Genomic DNA, 18,850 nt, shown 5'->3' with positions numbered 1-18,850 from the left:
AAGGTACTGACTGCACAAACAGATAAACGACATGATGCATCTCATCACACACACACACACACACACACACACACATATATATATATATATATATATATATATATATATATATATATATATATATATATATATATATATATATATATATATAATATTATATAATATAATACTATATATATATAATATTATATATATATATATATATATATATATATATATATATATATATATATATATATATATATATATATAATATTAAAGATCTGCTAATTTAAATATATTTAGCACTTTATAACTTTAGCACATTTTTAAAATAAGATTTCATATATTTAGGAAAAATATATGAATCAATCAACTTTCACTCATAAACGTTTGACCAAGTGTGCAAAACCTCTTTAATTATAAAATTAAGAACATTTACCATGTTGAGAAATTGGCTTAATTGTTTCATCACAGTCAGATTTGTGCAATCTTCATTTGAATTCTGTGGTCCCAATAGTCAGTATTTTGCACATAAACTAATTTGTATATTGAATTAATTTCTGCTTCTTTCAGGAGAGGAAAGCACAGAGAGCTCAAACCAATCGGCCTCTTTCCCAGCAACACTTCCTGCCTCTCCAGCTACAGTCCTGATCACATCACCACCAGGGGCGATTTTCATACTGTTGTAAAGAAACACTTGGACATGTGATTATGACATTTCAGGAACGTCTGGGACTGGGAAGTAAAAAACATACATTTTTTTTCCTGTGTTTGTAATTTTCCCTCTCTGTTATTTTAATGATATAATTTTAGTTTGTTAATCAGATTTGTCACATCACACTATTTTTTGTTTATTTTATTCGTTTTGTGGCTTTGCCATTCAATTTTAAATACAAATCTGTAAACTACAGTTCAAACATTGATATGATCCTGGAGTCAGTTTTTATTATAAAAAGTTTATTTCATATTCATTTAATGTTGAAGATATGCACAGCTTTTTAAATAAACTTGAAATATTGCATCCTATTTTCCTCTATACACAGTATATATGTGTATAAATGAGCCTTACCACAGTCAATAAGACGAGCTCTGTACAACAATATCTTTTGGTCTAGATTAAAGACTTTTATGTTTTCAAATACATTTTTTACTATTTAGTTTCTGTTTCCCTTTCTGTTTATTTGTTGGAGAGCACATTGGTCAATGAAAGTGGTTAATATTTTGTAATAGCCTAAAAGTAAACCATTAAATAAAATGTAAATAAATACAATTGCCATAGTCAAATAAACCAATATGTTTTAGGGCACGCATATTTACATATTTTTTATTTGGCATGGTTGTTTTAAGTTTCTTAAAGCTATTTTAATAATAATAAATAAAAACCTTCACTCAGAATGAATGATTAGCACTTCCCTGACCTAATAAGCTAATAGCTAATCAAAATAAACTGTAGTATATTTAGCTTTTTTAATCTTATTAATGCTGGTTGTCGTTGTATCTGATACTGGTTTATATTTTTGATTTTTATTTTTTGGAATGTATTTTGGTTTATTGTATTGCTTATAGCATTATTATGATTAATAATTTTAATAATACTATAAAAATATTAAATCACCCAGTCAGTGCAGGAAAATTATGAAAATTTAAGTATACAAAGCATCAAAAGAACAATGTCATTGCTAAAGTCCCGGTTGGACTGATATAGGCCTAGTTAATTATGAAGCAAATATAGAAACGAGAATATTAGTTCAGTGTTTTTTTTTTAATGAAACGCAAACCATCCCAAAAGCAAACAAAAATCAATGGTAATATTCACTAACATGACCAGATTTCTGAAACCTGTGACGATTTTCAGTGGTCAACATTCGTCCATATAAAAAACGCCCATTTATGCTTATTTTTTATTTTTTATTTATATAAGACCAGCATTTTATTTAATAATCATAATTTAGATATTTAGCTACTGCATTTAATAAAAACTCAATTATAAAAGCACGAGTTCGTGCTGATTTCATTAATTCACTGCTGATATTAAATATTGTTTACATTTAAATGAGGCTCGTCATTCTGTCTCTACAGCAACTTGAGTTGATCTTTAATATACACAGCTGGTTCTGACCCGATCGTCTCGCAACAAACTCTCGACAACTTTTGAAAAGTTTGATCAGTTTCTCTACTTTGGAAAGTTGTTCTTGGGTCATCTTGATGGAGCAGCGTCGCTCAAGAAGAACCAGGGCTCTCCCCGCACACACGAGTCACTTCTGGCTACAGGGCGTCTCTACCGTTGAGCAGCTCGCAGCGGCGGTCAGGTCAGATCACACCTACAGCTGCATCTCTGACCCAGCGCTGAAGAAGCGACACCTGATGAACGCGGCGGCCCTCCCTGTCCTCCGTCCCGCAGCAGCAGCAGCAGCAGCATCAGTGTCTTCCTCAGTGAACGAGTGTCAGCAGGAGCAGCAGCTCTCCATCCACGGCAGAAGCGTGCAGGACTATCAGCACATCTTTCGCTCCGTCGTGGAGACCGGCTGCAGCCGCTACCGCTTCAAGCGAGGCCTGGGGATCAAGCAACGGCTGTGGGAGAAGCTCCACCGGCCTACGCTGCTGGAGACCGAGCTGCCTGATGGACGAGTCTTGATCACGGAGAGCAGGTCCAGCGGAAGCAGCAGCGCTCCTCAATTCCACGTGGACATCAGTGGAGAGCCACTACCCGAGGAGGAACCCCGAAGAAAGAAGCCCAGACACTGAGCCATCATAGTGTCCCATGAAAGATCAAGGGCACGTATGTACATACTGTATATAGTTATAGAAGTGTTTACATTAAGTTTTCTTTTCATTCAAAGTTTTTATCACTCTGCTGAATGTTTTGATGGTTGCTGATGTGGCTCTTGGGTTCTGGTTGTCAGGTTGTTTTGGAAAGTTTTCTGTGTTTTTGACATGCGCTTTGCAGGGTTTTCTGAGCGGTCTCTTGGTGTTGCTGGTCAGTTGCTGGACTCCTCTGAGTGTTGGTCGGTCAGTGATAGGTTAGTATAGGGTAGGTTAGGTTAGGGTCCCTCACATGGTTTGCAGCTTGACGTGCTGTGAGGGCTTCTGTGCATCAGTGATGCTGAGAGCTTCACCACTGGTACTTCACAAGTACTGGCAGGGTCACCCATAGTGGACAGGTCTCAGCTGAGATGCCAGACCAAGACAAACCACCTGATTGTGGACACCTGATTGTGGCCTGATGTTGCAGGGAATAGATCACAGTCTTAGCACAATTGCCTGCATGGGAGAACTTCAAAAAGGTTTTGTATGTGTAAGGAACAAATGCACCAGTGGGACCATGTTAATAACTTAGAGGAATAAATTACCTAAAAGATTTTCTCGGTCCGGCTTATTTTAATAATAATAATAATAATTCCTTACATTTATATAGCGCTATTCTGGCCACTCAAAGCGCTTTACACAATGGGGGGGATGTCCTCATCCACCACCAGTGTGCAGCATCCACCTGGATGACGCGACGGCACGGCAGCCATTTTGCACCAGACCGCACACCAGCTGATTGGTGGAGAGGAGACAGTGATGAAGCCAATTGAATATGGAGATGGTTAGGAGGCCATGATTGACAGAGGCCAGTGGGCAGATTTGGCCAGGATGCCGGGCTTGAACCCTAACTCTTTTCGAAGGACATCCTGGAATTTTTAACGACCACAGAGAGTCGGGACCTCGGTTTAACGTCTCATCCGAAAGATGGAATTTTAGCTCCTATCCTACGTTAACACACTTAAACCGACTAATTAAAGCGTTATTAGGCTTACCAGAGCGTTATTAGGGTTTAAGGTGTCCACTCTAGACAGGTGTAGGCTTACATAGGTGGTCCTCTTGGACTGGGTTTGTTTGGACACCTCATGCCCTAAAGGGTTGTTGTTGCTAGATTGGATATGGCTGAAAGTTAACAAGAATTATTTGTATTATTTATTAAATTTCCCATTTATTGTATTTTATTAACATCTACACCCACCTCAACCCTAAACCCAACCGTCACAGCTCTGTAGTTGTACCGAGTATTATTTATGCTATCTATTAAATTACCCAATACATTGCATTTTGTAATGCCTACCCCCACCCCAATCCTAACCATCACAGTAGTTAAAATATTAATTGTTGTTAAATTTGGAAGAAATCGGCACTAGGGGGCGCTTTAATACCTCATATGATGTTCAATGTGTAAATAAAATAATTAATACATCATTTTTATTATATATTAGATGTCCTCTTTCAAACAACACTACATCCGAACTGCTTTAATTATTTGTCATTAAAAAAAACTCTGTGCTGTACAAATCTCTAACAATCACAGATATTGCTTATTATTAATTAAAGATTGCTAAATATTAATTGACATTTATTTTTGTTTAAATGTCTGAAAGTGTTTTAAACATGAACCCCAATGTAAAGTAAACCCTGTGAATTGCTGTTTGCAACTTGCATTTAGTTTGGTGTGGTTATGGCTTGTGTTTTCAGAGGTAAATATTACTTCACGCGGGTGGAGGTGAACAATGCTGTTGTCTCATAAATGACAGTAGTCTGAGGTTTAGATCTAGGCTATTGAAAAAGTCACAGAAACCAAAGCCACGTTTCATTCATAGCAGAACAGCACAGCTTTATTTAAAATTGACAGAGGTGTTAACGAGATCAGATCTTATTCCACAAAAAAGGTGGACCTGAAGACACATGACAAATGACTTCTAGCTGTGTGACACCTTATCATGATACCTAATTCATTCCCTAAATGACCATATAAATGTATTGGTAACCCATTAAATTACTGACTAAAATCAATCTGAAATAAAATTCTTTTTAATACACATCAACAAACAGCATTCATAAAACAAAACTGAAACGACTCCTCTGTTTACTAGCACGCTCCGCAAGTTATTCTCACAGCTTATTGCCCGTATACCTCGGGATCGTCTCAAAACCGCTACTTTTAAGATGGTCAGCCGACCTCAATCAAGCCCAAAACAAAGAACACGGAAAAAACGGAGTAGGCACTTCTGTTTTTTTCCACTTTTTCAGGGGCTTTGTGGGCAAAAATCTGCATCTCCACAATATTTGCCATCCCAGTGCTCAATCATTCACTTTGTTGATTAGTGGGTGCTTGAATATTTTTTGTTGCTTTTTAATAACACATATTGAGACTGGTGTTGTGTGACTTCCGCATCCAGACAACTAAATGTGTAATGATATTTTGCAATTAATCATGAAGCAAAATGATTTTGGATCCGTCTGATTGGTGCAAATATATGTAATAATTTGTTGACTCTCAAACAGTAGTTTACACAAAGCTAAAAGAAGATTAAGAAGGCATCGTAGAGCTCGCTGTTGTTTTGTGAACATCAACACTGAACTTTGAGGTCAATGCTGTGGGGAGAAGTAAATGGGATAGGGAAGACAACATTGACTTTCTTCAATACTTTTTGGGTCATAGATGAATGACGAGCTGCGCAAAGGGAGACCAGTTCAAACAAAGGTAATAAACAAAGCTGAAATAAAACATATGAAGTTCTGCTTCGGTGTTCCTTTGTGTTAGAAATTTAGTAGATGTGGCTCATAGATGAATAACTGAAGGGTTAGTTTAAGTTTAAGGTGCTGACTTTCTTCCAGTGTTAGAGTTGAGATTAAATGGGAGAGCCCAGACCATATGGATACTCAGTGTAGATTTCGCTTGAAGACTTCTGAATGTTAAAAGGGGCATTACGGACCCTTCCAGGGGCTGAGAATGGGAAGGTTTGTTGGTTAATAATAACTCTTGAGTCCATTCTGTGTTCCTTTATCTCTTTTCCAATCCTTTATCTCTACATGGTGCTTGCATAATGAGGATGAACTGAGGTGGAAATTCTTGTTGACTTGAAAGTAATACAGAATCCATATTTACTGCCAGACATGACAGAGTCCATCGTCCGTTCGCTTTCAGCCCCATCCACCAGAAGTCTTCCTTGAAAAATCTCTTTGTGGCACGAGTGAGGCGTTTTCCTCGAGCTCTTCCTGGTATTCCTTTCTCTTTCTTTCTCTTTCCTTATCCGTCTTGGGAGGTGAAAGGGTGAAGGGTGGGATTTTAGGGAGGAGAAGGTGTCGTGGTCTTCCATGATGGAGTGTTGACAGGCCTTTAGTTCCCACAGCAGCTTCAGGTGGACTGTGCGTCTGGGTCCTGCAGGTTCACGCCCCTGTGTCGCGCAGCATGCGTAGGGTTTTGGGTGTCTGTTTTTGGCATTTTTTTGCTATTGAGAAATAAACAAGAGTTGAAAAGTCAAGAGGCTGAGTTACATTCATTTATGCCATGAAAATGAAAGTCATCTCTCTGGCTGTCTTTAATAATTCAGTTTATTTTATCTAAAATGGACTGGAAATTTGCTTTCAAGCTTTGCCGCCATCCAGTAACAACTGAAAGGAATAAAAAAGTACCTGTCCTACATTTGTTTGTTACTTTCTGATAGTTTTACTTTTAATTCAGAAGAAAAATTTGACACTACTTTCATTTCATTGCAGTTATAAAGGGTTATGTTACAAGCATAATAAAAATATTAGCTGCCCCAAAATGTGTGTGTCATTTCAGCTTAAAACACCCCACTCATCATTTAATTATTTGTGCTGGGGATGTCCAGGAAGCAAACAAAAACCTTTGCAAATGAGAATCTTTCCAGATCAGAAAAGTGAATATTACAGCTTGTGCCCAAACAACGGCAACCTCCCGCTCTCCGTCATGAAGCAAATACAGAAGTAATTGAAAATGCAGTTCAATGAAATTCTGGCAGTCCTGGCTCCATAGGGAGCAAATTTCTATTGAGCCCACTGTTAAAATGGCCAACTTTACAGCAGAAAAGAAGGTGTTTACAGCCTGGTACAAAGAACGATTTTGGTTCATAAAGGTGGTCCCGCTCCCCATCTCCACCAGAGAAGCGTGGCGACCAGAAGAGACCACGTCGCTGAGAGATCTTCATCCAAGAGACCTGGAGCCAACGTGTAAATATTGTACATAGTTTCTTAGTAAAAGATAATAAAGATTATAGCTGCATGAACTGTGTGGACTGGTTAACCTTCACTCCAGCAGTGCAACACACACTAATTAATTCATTAACACAATATTATGAAGTTTTGCTTTAATTTAGGAAAAGAAAACCTCTTCTGTGCTAAAATCGGATGTTTTTTCAGCGTTCTTACTTCAGTCTTTAATGTCAGGTGATCCTTCAAATGTCAGTGTAAAGTGTTGAGTATACTATTAGTGCTCAGTCGTGTTTTTCATAGTTACCAGTGCTGATGGAGTTTTTTTTTTTTAAAGCGTCATATTCTGCTGGAAACGTTTCATTTTAATGGTAATGTCCCATAAGCTGAGGTCTTGTGAGTGACTTCCCAAGTTGGTCAAAGTCTACACCGGTGACATGCTCATCTACTCCCAGAACCTGCTACTCTCTACCTACACGTTGTCAGCTGATGTTTCAAAACCTCAACACTCGCATACAGAACAGCCTCAGCGTCTGCACCTCTTACCAGCACTAGCTGCAAGTCTACACCCCCTCTGTCCAGAAGTGAGCACAGCCTCGTGGTACCATCCCAGCAAGCATTTTTTTGGGGGCGTTTAAAGGTGCCAACTGACGATCAAAAGTAAAAATGACTAGTTTTATCTCATCCCAGCAGGGAAACCACCAACAATAAAGAATGAGTTACTATCTGGTGTCATGGCTTTGCAATTAAAACAAGTTTAGTTATAATGGAGGTCATTGGGGGCAAAAACAGCCACTTGAACAATACATAAGGGTTAAAAGTCTAACAGACGGCTTGGTTAAAACGAGGATAAAATCTAGGCTGTCAGTGAGTGTGCACCCCTAACCCCGCCTCTCACAGTGACCTCACTAGCTCCATTGAGTGCATTGTGTCTCAGGTTGCATGCAAGTCTGCAGCCAGATACTACTGGAAGCTAGTCATCAAATACACAAGAACGAATGACTACACGTGTCAATCTGTCTATTGATCCATCTAATCTGTCTAGTCAGTCTTTTATTATCTTTTATATGCGAAATTATTCATTCATAAAAATATGTATATATGAACACTGGGTCAAATAGGGTCCACGTGTTTTAAATCTAATAACAAAAATAACCCAATGTTGGTTTTGTCCATATTTAAATGAATGTGTGTAAATGCACGCTTTGATCAAACCTTTTATTCCCCTTGATGATATGGTGCTTTTTTTCCTAGACGTCCTCCAAAGTTTCGATGTTTGGCCGTGTCTGCCATATCTGTTTTGTTTAAAGAAAAAAAAAAAAAAAAAAGAATGCATCGGTTCCTGCATGTAGAATTCAGAAATCTCATGGCATTGAAAGAAAACTGGCAGCAGTTGAGTGCCGAGGTCAAAGGTCAGATGAGCAGGCACCACACCTGATCCAAACCTGGGGCAACTGTACAGTAAAAAAAACAACAAGATTAAGAAATATTGCTTTAATTTGGGAGAAAAAAAAACTCTTCCGTGTTAAAATTTGATGTTCCTCCAGCGTTCTTACTTCAGTCTTTAACGTCAGGTGATCCTTCAAATGTCAGTGAAAAGTGTTGAGTATACCATTAGTGTTCAGTCGTGTTTTTCATAGTTACCAGTGCTGATGGAGTTTTTTTAGAGCGTCATATTCTGCTGGAAACGTTTCATTTGAATGGTAATATGCCATAAGCTGAGGTGTATGAGTAATTTCACAAGTTGACCATAGTCTAGAACGATGACATGCTCATCTACTCCCAGAACCTGGGAGAACGAAATGTTGCAGCTCGTCCGGTCTTCAATGATGAGCCCAAAAGAGGCCACTTCACAGAGCCGGCCCAAGGCTTAAGAGAACTGAGAGGCAGGACAAGATGGCTGGCTGGACTTGGTTAACTTTAGATTTTACACAAATCTCATTATTTTGTTTTTCACCTAAAATAGTAATTAAAACATCCAAGATGTGTTTTGCCTCATCAAAATGTGGAATTTGATCAGCAAACTACTCGTTCTAAGACAACTATGCCTTCGGCTAAATGACTTGGCTTCAAGTACGATGCCAGACGATTCAGAAATAAAAGGTACTGACTGCACAAACAGATAAACGACATGATGCATCTCATTTCACCACAACTAAAGGCAGCGACAAAAAAAAAAGTCAAGCTCTCACTGACTTACTGTCTCATATGGTGTCGAAGGTCCACTGATCGTTCTTGAAGAAGGGGTGACATTTTATTTCATCCACTCCAGTCCGGCCAAGCCTCACCTCCCTGAACATAGCACAACACTGGTCAGCAAAACAAACAGAGAAGCGCTAATCCGTTAAATGACCATACACCAAGAACATCCAACAGCACAGCATGGAGGAGTGGAGCAGTCAGAGAGACATCCAAAAATAAGGACCGTTCACTCCCCCTTCCTTTTACTTCATCTGCATTGAGGCGGTGCAGCAGTTTGGACTACCACGTGTGGGACATTCCAACAGCCTGAATGCAAAGGGAGGAGTGTGTGTGTGTGTGTGTGTGTGTTTACATGAAAACATTGAGAGAAAACATTAAGCCCCTCTCTGTATGTTTGATCAGGAATGCTTGTATGTGGGCATGTGAGAGAGGAGAAAGAGGGAAAGAGAAAAGAGGAATTCAGATGGAAGTTGTCAGGCTGGAGGGTGAACGTCCATGAAGCTGATATAGTAAAAGCAGTAGGAGATGAAATGTATGTTTTATTAGGGACTTTATTTATAAAGAGCTTTTAAAGGCATAACATAAATAAAGATCATCTTGTATGTTGTCTTTAAATTTTATCTAATTTAATTCAATTAAAATGTTGATATGGCTTAGTAAGTTTTTTGGCGATTTGGTGCTTAAGAAATATTTCTTGTGATTATTATTATTATTATTACTATTCAGAATTATATGTATATTTTTAGAATTTTTCTAAAACCATTAAAGAAAAAAAATCTTATTGACCCTAAACCTTTAAAAAAATAGGGAACATTTCATAAACACTGATAAAACTTTTTTTTTCACTGATAAAACTATTTATTTATATTTTAGGTATGTGTAGTAATCAGGCTTAGATTATATTAACATTGTTGTATTTTGTCAAATATACACATAATTTACTAATTCAATCAATCAGAACACTACAAAGTGTCAACAACAACACTGGGTTGTGCAAAACTGTGTGTCAATTATACAGGGCTGCAAAATTATGAGAAAAAAAATCATTGAATATCTTGAACGGTTTAATAAAGATTATTCATTTTTTTATAGCCAACATTTGTGTTTGGGGAAATGGATCATCATATTCTGGCTACAGAGACAAAATATGTTTTTCCATCACATTAGCTGAGAATAAACTAAGCAAAAACTGCTAATTTTTCTCACTGAAGCTGCTAAATTAATCTCCTTTTTTTCTGTGCCTGGTAATTTATGGCAAGAAAACTTTACTGTTTTCAGTAATAACAAATCTTAGGTACTCTATGTTTACATTATATATGTTATAAACTACAGCAGAAATCTGATCAAAATGTGTAAAAAATTGTCAAGAAAATGTACTTTTTTTTTTACAGTGAAGCTAATTTCAAATTGAAAAAATAATAAATTAATTTCACTACCAGCCGACCTCTAAAAGCAAACAAGTAAGGTTTTTTTTTAAGCTAGTGTGTCTAGTTAAAGCAGTAGGACATTAAAGTTTTATGAAAGACTTATTGTATGAAGAGCTTTTAAAAGCATCAAATTAATATAGACTTGTATGTTCTCCTTTAATTAAATTAAAAAATATATGATTTGGTGTTTATGAAATATTCCCTGAGATTGTCATTTTGGAAAAAAGTACAACGATAGGGAAAAATAGGGAAAATTTCATATGATAACAACGATAACAAATCTAAGCTCTGTGATTATATTAAATACGTTATAAACAGGGCTTGACATTAACACCCGCCAAATGCGGGTAGATTTCAGCTGTGGCAGGTTAGACAGCCACTCCCACTAGCCACTTTGAGAATACATGAGAATATTGTTTTTAAGTGTCAACTGTGTATAAAAAGTGTATGTATAGCTATATTTAGTTTGCTTTACACATTATTTAAAATGTGTTTCTAAGTAATAATTAGTTCGGTGCAGCCAGAGAAAAACTTTGCAAATCCTTAGTGTCGAGCCCTGGAAACTCATGTGAAATAAACTATTTATAAAAATAAAACTAAATTAATTGCATAGTGACACTATAAAAATCACATCCCCTGTACTCATGCTCATTGAGCAAGGTCATAAACAACACACAAAAATATTAAATGAACAAGGAGGCATGTGGACACAAAGTATAAATTAAGTAAAGTTAGCATGTCAAATTCAAATTTATGAATATAAAATATATTTTTCCAACATTAAAATTGTGGCTAGTGAAAATGGCGAGTGGCTAGTAATGTTGGAAAACTCCTAGCCACTGTGGCTGGTGATCAAAAAAGGTCATGTCAAACCCAGGTTATAAACTCCAAACTACAAAAGAAATCTCATCATGTGTGTAATAAATTGTCCTGAAAATTAGCTCTTTTTTACAGTAAAGTTAAATTCAAATTAATAAAAAAATACATGTTACCAGCCAACCTCTAAAAACAAACAAGTAAGGGTATATTAATCGAGTAAGAGTCTGAAATTTACAAGAAAAAAAAAAAAAAACTCAAATCAAACTTTCATTTTCTCAGTCTCACTTGCTACTCAGAAAGGCACAGATGAGGTCTTTGCCATCCTTTGACATTTCAATATCATCTGGGAAAGTTAAGATGTTCTTGTGATCCATGATCTTTCCATATGTGCCCACCAGAGACTCGGAATGAAATGGAGTGTCGCCTGCCCAGATCAACAGAAGAAAACATTTGATTATGAGAACACTGAAATAAAATTACAAGAGATGCATATGAAGCTGACACTACTCACCCACTAGAAGCTCATAAATGAAAACACCAACAGACCACCAGTCACACTCACAACCGTAATAACCAGTCCCTCCTTGAGACATTAAAACCTCTGGAGAAATGTAATCAGGTGTCCCAACAGCAGTGTTCACAGCGTACCATATCAGTCTAAACACACATGAAGACACATGGATATAAACATTACTGGCTGAGTTAATGTAGCTGAAATACAAGTATGTTTAAAATTTAAATTATTTACACAATTCATATTCATTCAATTCAAGGACTGCATTGTATAATCTAGCCACAAGATGGCAGCACTAACATCTGTCATAACCGAATGGAGGCTTTCTGTAACGTACGTTAATGATTGTTTAAACAAATTTGCTGCAATGTGTGAGGTGATAATTGTAAATCTCTACACTACAAAATCTTAAAGAAACTCTCTCATTCTCGGTCATGTATAGTACATCTAAACACACCAACTACTAGTGTATGATATTTATCGTTTTCAATAAAATTGTAATTGTATTGTGGGCTGGCATTACAGAGAGCTTCATTCAATTGAGAAAAACAAACAAAATCACGTCCTGAGAGTCCAAAAGCATTTAAAACTATTGGAAAGCAGTCCCAATGACAAATAGATAGGTTAAAATATCCCTTTATGGGGTTTTGTTTATAAAATGTGTAAGGTTTTGTGAAATAATACAAGCAAGTTAACACAAGCAGGCTTTCCTGAACATCCATTAAAACACAATAATGCGAGTTCTGTTCAACAGATCAACAGAAAATACCAAACAGCTGAAGCAAAAAATGTGCATCTTAGGAGAAGAGTTTGTGTGTGTGTGTGTGTGTGTGTGTGTGTGTGTGTGTGTGTGTTGAACTTCAATCTGTTTTAAATAAATCATCAACAAAGACAGTCACTAATTGCTTCACTGTAAACGATTTCTTGTTAAATTAACAGTAAGTTACTGGCAACAATTATCCAGTAGCTGCTGTATTTCATAAAACAGTAACATTACTGTAATACTAATTACATTAGTATTAGATTTACTGTAAAATGTAATACATCATTTTACTGTTTTCTTTTTTTACTGTAACACCAATTACAGTAGTGATACACATACTGCAAAACTGAAAACAGTATTTCACTGTACATTTTTACCATGCAGAACTACGGTATTTTAACGTTACTTTCATTATTACTGTATAGTATTTTACAGTTATTAAATGTTATTTTAATGTTTTTAATAGTGCTACTTTATATTGGGCAAAACATTTTCAAAAATTGCACAAATATTATTTTAACTGTTCAAGAAATACAAGAAAAATAAAGAAATTGAAACTTTAACTTCACAATAAAAGTTTATTGTGTAAACCCTACTGAAACAGTAGCAATTATTCAATATAACAAAGCAACAGAACACTAATGAACAATTGATCATTAAAACCAGTCAACAATTAATGCATCAAAAAGTATTACAATTTTAAAAACAGGTGAAAATACTGCTACAAGACAGGAAATGATGAAGTTCAAATGATGTTGTGGAAAAGGGACAGTGAAAAAGGGCAGCAACATGATGATGATCCTGCAAAAATGACAAGCAAAATCAATCACTGGAGAAAAAACTAATCATGCCTCAAATTATTTCATTCATTTAGAAACCAAACACCGCACTGCAGTTTTATATATATAAAACACTGTTTTTTATTGTTTTTGTTGGGGAAATAGTTTGTTGTCAATTTACAATTACACTAATGTTAATGGGGAAAAGATCAGTCAAGTCAACACTAGTCAAGTGTCCACACAGATATGTAAAAAATAAAGTCTCATCTTAACTTAATATCTGACTCTGTATAACTTGAATATCTGATTCCATGACCACACTAGCGCTTCCACGGATTTAAGAGGGGTGAACACACTTCATTCTGACCTTAAGAGGCTACATATTAAAAATAAATAAATAAATAAAATAATCTAATTTAATGTGAATAATGTTAATCAAGTACTTTTAACATGTGAAAATCCACTTCTAACTTACAGACAAGATTACGTTAGAGAACATGAAAGCCATGGGTGATTTTTCAAAAAAAATAATGCTAATGATAAGTTACTGACATTTGGTTCGTATAAAACAAAGTAATCACTAAGCATTCATTTTTGGCAAAATCTGCCGAGAGGTGCAGCGACACGATCAAATGTGTTAAAGTTGAGCAGAGAACTGAAAAGTAGTCAAGCAGTCTACTTCATGAAAAGTTTGCGGTAATATTTTGCGGTCAATTCGTATTACTGTATTTCAATATGCAGTGATGGCATGTCAGTGAGACAAATAAATATTATTACACCTCACGAGTGACATTGCCTCAAATTAAATCATCATGACGTTACTGTGCACAGCATCAGTAAAACGTTAAAAATTATTTAAATACCAAATTTTTTAAAACAGAAATCCTGAATGCATGATAATATGAAGATTTATTACTCACTGATGTCAAAGCACTTCCAGGTCGTCAGAGATGTAGACAGGACAGAATATGTGCCATCAAATGAGCTCTTGTGCAGCCTTTGCTGGACATCAAGGTAGTATGTTCACCCACACTGTAAATAAAAAAAAAATCTGTTATTTTACATGTTTTTTTTCCCAGCAGCTAGGGTAATAGAGTCATTTGGTTAAGTCAAGTGGTTTAAAATCATTTTATTTATTAAATACTTGCTTACCCATATATAGATGTAAAAGTAACCAAAATAAATAATTTATTCAAATGTGAGAGATACTAAGCATGTTTGGTCTACAGAGAGAAGTAAACATTTACTTTAAGCATTGATCCTAATGAATCTATTTCTGAACTACATCCAACCTCGCCTCGGAAACAGCATTTTTGAGCATTTAGATCAGGGGTGCTCAACCCTGTTCCTGGAGATCTACCTTTCCGCAGAGCTCACCTGCAACCTTGATCAAACACACCTGTCTTTATTTACCAAGTGCTCCTTCAGATACTATTTAGTTTGTTTAGTTGCGTTTGATCAGGGTTGGAGCTAAACTCTGCAGAAAGGTCGATCTCCAGGAACAGGGTTGAGCACCCCTGTTTAAGACAATGAAAAATAAGACATCTAGATGATATTTTATATTCAATCATTTGTTGTGAAATTTAAATGACTTCTATTCAGTATATACATAAAATAAAATTAAAATAAGAATAAATAAAAAAAAATACTCAATGCCAAATATAATACTTCAGATCTTAGTAAAGCAGGTGTTTTTACCTAAAGGTTCCTTTCCTCCAGTTAGTTTAGTTGCAGATCCCTCCACATCTGTGCTTTATTTGGTTCTTGACTTAAGAGTATCTGGTGTCACATTCCAGGTCCATCACAATCTGAGCTAGAAAGACAATATGGCAAAAGACAAGACACATATAAATAAGTCTCAGAATAAAATATTTAAAAGGATAGTTTACTATTCTGCCACCATTACTCCATGTGTTTTAAATCCATTTAAATTTCTGATGAACACTAAAGCAGATATTTTGAAGAATGTTAGAAACCAGAAACTATTGACATCCATATTTGAACCAAATTTCTTTAAAAAAATATGAGTTTGTGTTCAATGGAACAAAAAAATCTAACTATTTTGAAACAAGTGGAGGATGCCAAAGATGCCATTATTTTCATTTTTGGGTGAACTGTCCCTTTAATTCAAGTGTCACGCATTACTCATAAAAACTGATGTATTGCTTGAGGAAAACTAAATCAAGTACCTCCTGTGAGCAAGCAGAATCATTATGCCATTGTATCCAGCCAACTGAACCAGCCGAGGCTCGAACCAGCAACCTTCTTGCTGTGAGGTGACAGCACTACCTACTGTGCCACTGCGTCGCTACTGGAAGAAGAAAAAGAGGTTGTACATGAAACTCCTCACAACAAATCTGTGAACAACTTGACATTTCAAAATCTAATCAAAATGAGGAAGACATCAACATTACCTTGAATAATCAAGAGAGGAGAGATTGGTAGCATCAGTTTTTCAACATCAATTGCTGTGGCTGCAAAAAAGATAAATATAATAAGAGTAAAATAATACTTAACATTTAATAATCTAAATCTATGGTACAACCATACAAATCTGTATGGGGTTCAAATAAATTTGTATACAAATCATTCCCTACACCTGAACACCAAAGATAAAATGTACAATTAATGACACACTAACGTTATACAATAAGCTCATTAACCAGTGAGAAATAGACAATTAATATGAATTATGTTAATATTAACGTTAGCTTAAAAGACATAAACTGAATTTTATTATCAGCTCAATTTAATAAAACAGTTAGACTTGTTTCATTAGTGAGTTTAGTGAATAACTAACTTACAGTTTACATATTTAACCATAATGATAACTTAGTCATAATGACCACATGAAGACCAGAGCTCACCTTAACGTTAAACGTTTAACTTTTCATGGTGACGTTGCCTTCATCTCAGTGTTGTGCTGAAATAGAGAATTCATTAATGCAGTTAACGTTAACCCCAAGTAAAAGTTACGTTTTTTTTCAGGTAACGTTACTATGGTCAAAAACTCACTCAAGATAAACTCACTGTACGTTATCTAATACCTCGCAAACACTACAAACACGGTCTGGCATCGAATAACGTGACATAAGTACCTACAACTAACGTAACTTGGTTAATTATTTAAAATTACACACACACTACACGGAAAAATATACAAAACAATCATTTAACGAACAGAATTTGACTTTTAAAAACTTACCGAGGAAGAATTCACTGGAGAAAAGGCGACAGGTGGAATTCAAATTAGGATAGCCGTTGCTTGCCTGGTGAAGGTCGAATCGAGTCGGCTCGGTTCTATGAATCGGCTCCTTAGAACAGTAAAGAGTCGAATCCGCCTAAAACCGATTCCTTTTTGTATATTATTGTAAGACACAACAATGAATCATTACTATTTCGTTATACTGCTCGGTCACACACATTTATACACATATTGCTGAATGTGCTTGTGAACACGTGTGATAAAATAATTCCCGAGCAAACGGTTCAATCCAATTCGGTGTCGTTTGAGTTCTGAACCGAACCAGTGCAAACGTGATATTGATAAAATAGAAATATTGTTTTTTTTCTCACTTTACCAGCAAAAATATTACATATATCTGACTTTAACAATAAGAATAAGGTTCGCTTGAAGTGTTTTGAGAATTAATATTTTTTTCTCCCAGAGTTCATTTTACACCAACAAGCAAATATGGCGGATGAGAAAAGCCAGATCATATCATAAATACTGCGTTTAATATGTTACGAAATTAAGTTTTAACAGTTTTTAATGCGAGAATGTAGTTCTTCCTAACTCAAATCTGTGGTTTGTTTTTAGATATCATGTCTAATTTTAAGTGTGCTTTGCCGATAGGGGAGATTCTGACCTCCAGGGGTTGACGGCGCTCCATCACTCATGTATCCGGCAAACCTCATGCTTTACTCGGCCTGGACATTATTGAGACATGCCCCTGTCTTCGATGACTAGATAATAAATGTGTTATGATATAAAGTTTTAACCGTTTTTCATGCGAGAATGTAGTTGTTTTAAACTCAAGTCTGTGGTTTATTTATTAAGATAGTGCGTATTTTAAAATATTGTTTTGAAAATGCGGAGATATGTGACCTCTACGGTGGCCCATATGGGTGCCCAATATTCTTGAATCCGTCTAAAGCAGGTTGGTCAAGCTGACTTTGAAATCATTTTGTGTGTTTAACAGTCTTTGGTTACGTGAATCAATTATTTTTGTTCCAATTTACGTTTTGGTTTAGCACAAAGTTATGTTTATTAAATAGTATTTAATATTTCCATGTTATAAAATGAAGGAGCAGTGCACCCAAAAATGGAAAACCAGGGGACAGTTTTGAATAGTCTGAAGAAACTGGTTAGGTTATTTACTTCACAAAATAATTTGTCTAAAAATAAATAAACATAATAATCATAATATATATAGTGTGTGTGGAGTTGTTCTTGGTCATTTGCAGTACTGTATTTAGGTGCACAGTAACTGATTTTTCCCCCAAAATCCATTATAAAATCTACAGTAACATACTGTTAACCATGTTCACAGTATAGAAAAGTTGAAAATACATTATTATACTGTGAAAACAACAATATATACAGTAACACACTGTACACAGCTTATACAGTAAAAAACTGTTGAGAAATGCAGTATAATACTGTGAAAACAACAGAAATCGTTTACAGTGTTCATTTCTAAATGAATCAGCCATTTTGAATAAATTGTTTGAATAAATGTTCATTGAATCACTTATAAAAACAGAATAAATTCTAAATTCCACACTTCCCTAATATTAAGTTTGTGAAAAACAGCATGTGACCTTTTACATCCGAATTAGTAGTAGAAATTAAGATGCAGGGGCAACACTGTGGCTCAGTGGTTAGCACTGTCGCCAGTAACAAGGTCGCTGGTTCGAGCCCCGGCTGGGCCAGTTGGAATTTCTCTGTGGAGTTTGCTTGTTCTCCCCATGTCCAAAGACACGCATTACAGGTGAATTGAATAAACCAAATTGGCCATAGTGTATGTTTGAAGGAGTGTGTATAGGTGTTTCCCAGTACTGGGTTGCAGCTGGACGGGCATCCGCTGTGTAAAACATATGCTGGATAAGTTGGCAGTTCATTCCGCTGTGGCGACCCCTGATGAATAAAGGGACTAAGCCAAAGGAAAATGATTGAATGAATCAGGAGGCAAAAAGTACCAGAATTATCAATTACTGAAGTGTGGAATTAATTCATTTACTATCCTATGAGGCGTGATGACGAAAGGTTAACATGACAGTGACAACAACGTCAATGCAGTAGCCTGAATTTCATTCTCACTTCCACTATTCTATTTTATTACTGTCAAGACACAACTTAGAACTCAAACGAAGTACC

At 35.9% G+C, this 18,850-nt stretch overlaps 1 protein-coding gene across 5 annotated transcripts; it reads right to left on the bottom strand.

Moving 5' to 3' along the window:
* Positions 1-4,601: 4,601 nt before the first annotated feature.
* On the bottom strand, positions 4,602-17,379 carry LOC101884148 (rho-associated protein kinase 2-like). 5 transcript variants are annotated; one of them, XR_012385439.1, is made up of 12 exons: positions 16,676-17,379; positions 16,338-16,393; positions 15,885-15,944; positions 15,660-15,781; positions 15,169-15,283; positions 14,391-14,502; positions 13,387-13,492; positions 11,926-12,071; positions 11,700-11,838; positions 9,167-9,258; positions 8,182-8,261; positions 4,602-6,245 (listed from the first exon to the last, which is right to left on the bottom strand). XR_012385439.1 is itself a non-coding variant. In XM_073912771.1 (10 exons), exons 7-9 carry the CDS (start codon positions 12,005-12,007, stop codon positions 9,171-9,173), a joined length of 309 nt encoding a protein of 102 aa, XP_073768872.1. In that variant the 5' UTR covers positions 12,008-12,071; positions 14,391-14,502; positions 15,169-15,283; positions 15,660-15,781; positions 15,885-15,944; positions 16,338-16,393; positions 16,676-17,379; the 3' UTR covers positions 4,602-6,245; positions 9,167-9,170. The 5 variants fall into 5 exon arrangements, 2 of the variants coding, with proteins under 2 accessions (XP_073768872.1, XP_073768873.1); XR_012385440.1 differs by lacking the exon at positions 13,387-13,492; XM_073912771.1 differs by lacking the exons at positions 8,182-8,261; positions 13,387-13,492.
* Positions 17,380-18,850: the final 1,471 nt, after the last annotated feature.

This window comes from Danio rerio, chromosome 9 (assembly GCF_049306965.1).
Source record: "Danio rerio strain Tuebingen ecotype United States chromosome 9, GRCz12tu, whole genome shotgun sequence".
Lineage (NCBI taxonomy): Eukaryota > Metazoa > Chordata > Actinopteri > Cypriniformes > Danionidae > Danio > Danio rerio.
The sequence above is the reverse complement of the archived record's forward strand: the minus strand, read 5'-3'. Positions and strand labels throughout refer to the sequence as shown.